Source organism: Denticeps clupeoides, chromosome 19, assembly GCF_900700375.1.
Source record: "Denticeps clupeoides chromosome 19, fDenClu1.1, whole genome shotgun sequence".
NCBI classification, from domain to species: Eukaryota; Metazoa; Chordata; class Actinopteri; order Clupeiformes; family Denticipitidae; genus Denticeps; species Denticeps clupeoides.
In genome coordinates this window covers 9853471-9861463 of record NC_041725.1, presented here as the reverse complement: position 1 = coordinate 9861463, position 7993 = coordinate 9853471, and the positions used below count along the sequence as shown (strand labels likewise).

Below are 7993 nucleotides of genomic sequence, written 5' to 3'. Positions count from 1 at the left end.
ATTGATGCTATTCCAGGATGAGCCTCCAAAAAAAAAAAAAAAACTTAAAACTTAAAGCTGTTTTATGCAAACAAGAGCTTTGATCTTTAAGCTACGCTTGGAACATGACTCTCTCACCCTGCAAAAGTACTGGGACAAAAACCTGAGATAGAAGCTTCTCTGTTGTGTGCATACAAAAAAAAATTACATTTTAAAGCGAGCCTAGAGTCAAGCGATGATATTTAACGCAATTTTTGTGGCATTTGAGATACTGTTATAGCCAGCAAAGGCTTTGCCTGGAAATTATGATGATTTCCAGTGTGTTCTGCTGACCTGTTCTCCTGCAACAGTATGAACTTAATCTGCACACAGCTCCTCTTAAACAGGAGCAATTCAATCTCTTTTCCTCAAATTTTGGTGTAACAAATCTGCCAATGTGCGCGCCATCATCCAGTTTTGATAAGTGATTTGGATTTGTCTTTTTCCACAACCCATTCTTAATGCTCCATTGCAAGGACAGTTGAGTGTCCAGTATCTGGTCACAAAAGTTTCCAGTAATTTTCTATTATTTTCTGTCATTTTCAAAATAGTCATCTGTTATGTGGAGACCTCTGGTTCTTGAGAATGCTTGTTTTACTACACTTGTTTTATGAGTTTAATTTTTACATATGATAAACCTGAGCCACACTTTTTGTCTTCCAGTCCTGCAGATTATTCACAGCATCTGCTGTTTTTATAGGATTTTCAATGTATTTATTTATTTTTACCTTTGTCCCCAAACACTTGAAGGTCATACACTGTTTGATTAACACTTATTTTTATAAAGCTATGTGAGGAAAAAAAAAATCATTGGCAATCAAAAGGATAATGTAAAACATTCCTGAGAACCAAAGTGTGCTTTTAAGGTCAAAAAAAAAAAAAAAAAAAAAAAAAAAAAAACACCTTGGGAGTTCAGTTCTTTGAAATGAACTGTTAAGGCTGCAAAGGTACACTCAGGACAATGAGAAGCATGGAGACAAGTGCTAAGGGTGGGAACACGCTGAGAGCAGCAGCTGCAGAAGTCAACCGGTCACCGAACTCATCCAGGAGCTGCAGAGCAACGCCATTGCTCCAGCCGAACCCCAGCTGTGACAGACAATTGACACCAGTCAAGCACAGAAGGGAAAGTAGAGAGGGTGACAAAGTTACAGGACACACGAATCACTGAATAATTGAGAATGAAAATTACAATTTAGAAATTACAAAATGGCTCATGAAATGATCTAAAATGAGAAGACATTTGTTTCAAGTAAGGAAGAACAACTAGATGACACCTGCCTGGTTGGCTGTACTTACGGGTAGTCAGGTTATCAAGGTAATTACATCTTGGCCTTGTGAATTCTGATGGCTATTATTCTAGACCGCATTAGAAAGATCAAATAAGGGAAAAGTGGGAAATGTCTTATATAATATATTAAGTTTGCTATATTGAACCTGAAAGACTGAACCCAGCGACTGGGTTGGAAATACATGTGACAGTGTATTTCAAGGCTGGGTAAATGGGGAGGGTTGAATCAGGAAGGGAATAAGACAAAACTTTCGCCAGCTCAATTTTGCAGACAGCCAGACCGGCTGATCTGCTGTGGCAATCCCGAACGGAAGCAGCCAGAGGAAGTTTGTCAGTATTTTAGCACAACCCAACTGAACTCCTGTTTTTGAATCAATATCTTATCCTCAAAGCCTCTTTGGGGTCATTTGAGTCATACAGTGATGTGTGACTAGTGGTGAAGCTGGGCTGCAAACTGAGTTAAAAGAGAATCTGTAGTTTGCTCCAAAAAATATTACTTTTTTTTATGAATTTGACCCAAAGATTTGAAGAGGTTGTACAATACAAACTAGTGCAGACATGACCTCACAGAGCCTGAGCAAAGAGTTTGTGTATGTGAACAAAAAGAATGTCTTGATGCTTGTGGACTGTTCAGAGTGTAACACAGAGGGATGAAATGCTCAGTTTTTTTCACTGCTTTCATCATCTCAGTCTGTTCACTTCATGGGGGCCGACATTGGGTGCTATAGCACAAGAGGTTTGTTGCCTCCCTACCAGTTAAACTCAGAAATAATAAATGATGTGGGGAGCTGGGGGGGAGAAAATACCTGCACTTCATATTCCCCTCCACCACCTGGCTTTCCATCTCCGTTAACATCGTACTGTTCCAGAAGAAGAAAAAGAAAACAACAAGGTAACATAGATAGGATACACATGGAAATACAAAAAAACAACATTGAATCCCAACTGTGCATTATAAGAATAGGCGATGCACCTTTTCAAACATGGCTTCATATTTGATGTATGCCAGCCAGTTGGTTCGTATCCACCTTTGTGCCAGCTCAAAAGCGAGCTCCTGAGCTTCTTCTGAGGGGGTCTCAGAAAGACCTGAAAAGGGCAGAATGCAGGGGTTCATGCTTTAACAAATGAGCAATCCAAAAAGTAGGTGTGCTTCCCCCATGCATGCTAAGCTAGATAAAGGCAAAGCACTCTACAAAGGCTGTGGTTTTAAAATTTATCATTTCATTGTGGCACCCACTGACAGAACAAGCACAGGAAACCCATGCATGTGTTCTTCACATCGTTCACGATTAAAACAACTGTTAAATGCAAAAAGGTGGCATGCTTTGGATGAAACTTTCATAAATAAGTACATTAAAATGAACCATGTTCTTTTGGCTGTGAACAGAGAGACAAGGAAAGAGATACCCTGGATAAGTAACTGCTGCAGCGGGGGCCAGGCATTTGGCAGATCCCACTGCTGACCGCTGTCCTTCAGAGAGGTGGGCACTCCGTTGGGATACTGCAGAGCGCCGCTCGCCTGCTCTCAGGAGGGAGGGAGGGGAGGGAGGGAGGGGAGGGAGAGAGAGAGAGAGAGACATTCAGAATTGGAATGATTGTGCCATCTGCTGGCAACTGTGGGGAAAATCTTTAGAATTACATTACATTTTATTAGGCTGCTTACATCAGCATAATATTTGATATTGAGGAAAACGCTGTAGTAGGACAAACGCTGAGTAACACACAGACTTGTAAATCGGCAGTCAGCATACCTTGAGATACTGCAGAGACCTGAGGGCCATGTCAGTGCTATTGAAACAGCCCGCCCAGACGGGCGCCAGGTTGGTGGGGTAGAACGCCACTTCGCTCCTGTTTGTCAGGAGATTGTAATCAAACCAGGCTCCCTTCTCTGGATCCCACAGCACTTCCTGCACAGCAGCCAGCCTGTTAACGTAAGCCTGATGATACTGCATCGCTTCGGCTTTATTACCTGCAAAAGAGCAAAACAAAATAGGCACAAAAAAAGTCCTACTGGGATTCAAATGGGCAAAGAGTGTAGGAGGGACATGTCAATTACTGACTTGCATCAAGCAAACAAACTTCGAATGGCTGTGACCAGAGATGAAGCAGTCACTGAACACTGCTCACCGGGCGCCTTTAATTTTTGATCACTGCTCACCAAGGGTGGTGGTTAAAAACAGGACATTTCCTGTGTGTCTTGTCTCTACATTTCTCACCAAGAGCTTCATGGAACCCGGCCACAGTTCGCTCATTGAGGCACATGAGGGCATTGAGGTCAGTGGGGACAAGGGCAGAGGTGTAGATGTCCCTCAAGGTGGTTCTGCTGGAGCTCTGGCCATTACCCACAAACCAGCGGGAGGAGAAGTCCCAGCCAGACTCTGCACCTGAGTGCAGCTCCATGTACAATTTCTCCTTGGCCTCTGGGGGTGCATAGGTTTCTTTTACAATTATTGGCAAAACCAAAGAATCGCTGCATGAATTAACACTTGAAGGCACTTCACTTCAGCATGAAAACACAAAACAAAAAGAGAACAATGACTTTTGCTTTTTCACAAGGAAGAGAACATCACACCCTCACCAGGTGACAATTCTTCAGCCAACTCCAGATCATCTGTATAAGACTCTGGCCTGTAAGGAAAAGACTGGAATCATTTGACATATTGGATTCACTCCGCTGGGCCCCTAGCAACTTTTCCAGTAGCCAAAGAGCAGTGCAATGCATTTAGTCTGGGATGCTGGAGAAAGGAACGACAGCATGACAAAACATCTTGAATGTGCAGAACGTCCCAGCAAGCCTAACTTATCCGTAGCCTGGAAAGCTTTCATACGCTGTGAGACAGTGAACCTGTATCAGCTGTACTGGGACCTAGGGCTGCATAAATGTGCTTATTACATGGGGTCTGAATCAGGAAGGATTGTTTCAGAGGGAGAAATCCCACCTTGGCTCACCAACTTCCACCCTATGGTGGTTCAAAACCCACTTCTGGCCACGCATTTCCACAGCAACGGAACGGTTCTGCATCCAGAACCTGTACTCCTTCTCCAGAGTTGGTATGGCCTTCCTGTAGAAACAAAAACCACCACCACCACCTTCAACCTTTGTCCGATGGCCATACTGCAGAACAATTTTTTGGTAATATATCCTTTGTAGTGCAAATATAGAAGCCTATTAACGCACTGGGTAAGATGTCAAAAAGGTGCAGAGTGTCATTAAGCATTAGATCTTACATTAAGAAATCCTTGTCCTTTGTCGCATCGTAGTAGCTCTTCACCATAAGAGTAAGGAAGGGGGGCTGGGAGCGACGTTCATAGTAAATTCTGCCTCCGTTTGGAATAAACCCATACCTGAAATATATTTTCAAAAACCTTGCAATGCTGATTTAATACAACACCTAGTCACGTAAAAGCCCTTGCTCTCTTTTATTTTGCTGAAGTCAGGCACACATTTTCCTGTTTTGCCCGATTCTAGCTGTCTGTGGCTACAAAACCTAGTCCTGCTGAGTGTCCCTCCAAGCGACAGACAGGTCTGCGTTGGTTGGGGCTGTGGAGCAGAGTGACACACAGCGGACGTGACAGCTCGGGAGACGAGAGATCACCTGTCCACAAGATACAGGAAGTTCTCGATCATCCCTCGGGCTGTGTCTGTCATCTCAGACAGGAGGAGGCCATTGATGATCCAATAGGAGTCCCTGAGGTAGACAGGCACAGCATCAGAATGTGGTTTTTTTTTTTTTTGAGCAGCCCTTGAGCTGAGACACTGCAGGAGTAAACCTTAGGGCACACATTACACACACACACAAAGACTGTGAATAATTAATCAAAACAATACACTTAAATGTACTGTTCAAAAATAAGCAACACATTGCAAGATCGGTCATTCTGACTAAAAAGTTTCTTTAATACCAGTCTGTAAACACCAGATTTTCGGTCTTGTACATTCTGGAATATAAAAAAAAATAAAAAATAAAAAGCTGTAATAGACTTTTCATTTTGATGGAGTTGTATAGTGTCCTCATCCACCTGCCAAGTCCCCTGGATTAAACTAAACTATGGACAGAGTAAACCTCTCTGCATATAGTTTATATCTGGGAAATAATCCAGGTTTCCTTCTCCAAACAGTGTAGTGACCCCCTTCCCCCCACTTGGAACAATAGGCTGATGTAGGGAGACAAGAACGACAATAGACTGGAACAAAGCAGGAAACATAAGGGTGGAAGAGTTCGGTGATGATTCAGCAAAAAAATTTTACATCACATTTGGAAGACATCTTTATGGAGACAGTGGAATTTTAAGGACTGCAGTGTTCAGAGATTCACAAATTGTGAACCCTTCATTCTGACTTGGGAGGGGCATCGCTGCTTACCAGTAGTAAAACTCCCTGAATCGCCCGCCTGGCACAATGACAGGGTTGGGGATGTAGATCATCGAGTGCAGCTCAGGGTGGTCGCTCACATTAGCACTGATCTAGTGAGAGAGAACACACACACATCTCTACATCTGTAAGGTCCGTGATGATAATTGTGGAATTATAAATGTACATCTACTGAGCTACATAGCATTTTATGGCAATAAGATAATGTTTTTGTAAAATAAATTTTTTTTTAATTTTTTTTTTTTTGTAAAAATTTGTCCTCATAACTCCTAATGAGAACAAGTAAAATGTCTTAGGTTCTTTTAAGTCAAAAGCATCAATTTGCACAATGACCCTTCAGCCAATCTCTCCCAAACCATGAACTAAATTATTGACCAGAAATCCCATCCTCCTCTAGCTCTAAAAGAGAGCACACTGAAGGAATCAAAATACGTGGGCCATAACCACGGTGCCCCGCTGACACAGACCCGTGTGCGCATCATGATGGAACCCTATAAACCTCAGAATCACCTTTCTGCCCAGCGACTTCCACAGAAGGTGCAGCTCCTCCGCCCAGCCGTGCAGGTCGGGGTCCTTAATCTTGGAAAGGAATCGAGGCCTGCAAGCGAGATACAGTGATGCAATTGGCCTCCCCTGCAGTTTTCACAACAAGAGATTCTGGCTGGAGCTCCAGTACCAGGCAGGGATTGGACTTCACGCTGCCACTCCCCAAGGCTAACATCGCATTATTACAGACTCACAGAAGAACGTCTGCAGCAAACGCTGACCCAAATTATTATTTAAACCTGAGATCCTTGGCTTTGAATCATCTTCTGTGGAGAACATATAACACAGTTTCACCCCCAGGACTTGAAAAAGCATTTGGCTCAGATGCCTGGTGGAGTTCACCCCCATGCCTGCCACCCGACATCTTACTTCTCATGCCAGTCTGTTGGAGTCCATGGTTCAAACTCCGTGCCAGGGTCATCAAAGAACTTGTGCAAAAACTCCCTGAGCGTTGCAGGCGGAAGAACTCTGTTCCTCTCTCTGGACGTCAGGTTGCGGAAGGCTTCCAGCACAACGTCTCAAAGAAGCAAGAGCAAATGAGGCCACAAAAACAAACCCAGACCATGAATGGAAAAGTATTACTAGAGGAGGCCAAATATGAAAATAGTTATACCTGGGGCAGCAGTCAGCTTCATATCTACGTAGTGTTTGTCATCATCAAAGAGTTTAGCTGTCTGCACCTGCCTCAGAAGTTCCCCGGTGCAGTAGATCTCACTGACAGGCAAAAAGAAGGAAAACATGAACTCATGGGATGAGATTTTGTTTCTATTCTCTCCCCTTGCCCGGATTAGCACAACATTTGACCTATCGCACCGTTAGTCATTTCTGTGGGGCATGAAGGGAACTGAAACTCGTATCAGTGCCCACATCTGCCTAGGCTTAACATCAGTTTCCCCAGAGGGAGGGGGGAAAAAAAAAAAAAAAAAAAAAGGCCACAGAGAATACCTTTCTGAAGCAAGCACAAATCTGAAAGGTTAAGCAAAGGCAAATGCCAGCATATGACAAGCAAAGGAAAGGAAGCAAGAACATGATCAGAGTAGATTCATCTTTAGGCCACGTTACCTGTCACAGGGCGAAGGGAGAGCGTTCACCCCAAAACCTAAGAGAAACACCAGTACGACGCTTCCATTCATGATCACAAAGGGCTGCAACACACAGGGTCTTCCACGCTGTTAGTGTTCCGAACAATAAAAGCTCACACTGTAAAAGAACTGTGTGTGTGTGTGTGTGTTCCCAGTCCAGGATCACAGCAAAGTCTTCCGATTATCTGTACAGCTCGGGCAGGGGTTAGTTTTACAGCCGCGCCATCTGCAGCTTGCAGTTGTGAGGAGGAGGGGAAGGAAAAAACAGGAAACGCCCAAAGTTGAACATGAGGTCACAGAAAAGAAGCTCTGAAACATTGCTTACAGCACACCACTACATAGATTTTTATAAAAGTAAAAAGAAAAAAATGAAGCATTTATTGTTTTAGGGTAGAGACTGCCATCTTGTGGGAATAAATGCAGACCACACCTGTAATTAAAAAAAAAACAAAAAAAAAAAACAAAAACAAATAAAACTATATAAATAAAATAAAAATAAATAAATACATAAAAAAAAAAAAAAAAAAAAAGGACACACATATGGTGGAAGTCCAGTGAGCTTTTATTTTCAAACAAAACAACGTTCCAAAATTCACATCGGATATTAACCTTCAATACAATTTCAACAGAACCTTTCAATCTTTAAATGCTTCACTGTGAAATAACCAATCCAATTAACAATCAATT

At 42.8% G+C, this 7993-nt stretch overlaps 1 protein-coding gene across 2 annotated transcripts; it reads right to left on the bottom strand.

Moving 5' to 3' along the window:
* Window positions 1-927: 927 nt before the first annotated feature.
* treh (trehalase (brush-border membrane glycoprotein)) lies at window positions 928-7496 on the bottom strand. 2 transcript variants are annotated; one of them, XM_028961998.1, is made up of 15 exons: window positions 7287-7496; window positions 6838-6938; window positions 6594-6741; window positions 6189-6276; window positions 5670-5770; window positions 4903-4995; window positions 4535-4651; window positions 4246-4368; window positions 3885-3934; window positions 3523-3726; window positions 3058-3275; window positions 2714-2825; window positions 2280-2392; window positions 2113-2166; window positions 928-1104 (listed from the first exon to the last, which is right to left on the bottom strand). In XM_028961998.1, the coding sequence occupies exons 1-15, from the start codon at window positions 7355-7357 to the stop codon at window positions 952-954; spliced, it is 1746 nt and encodes a 581-aa protein (XP_028817831.1). In that variant the 5' UTR covers window positions 7358-7496; the 3' UTR covers window positions 928-951. The 2 variants fall into 2 exon arrangements, with proteins under 2 accessions (XP_028817831.1, XP_028817832.1); XM_028961999.1 differs by lacking the exon at window positions 7287-7496 and adding an exon at window positions 7038-7069.
* Between the last annotated feature and the right edge of the window lie 497 nt (window positions 7497-7993).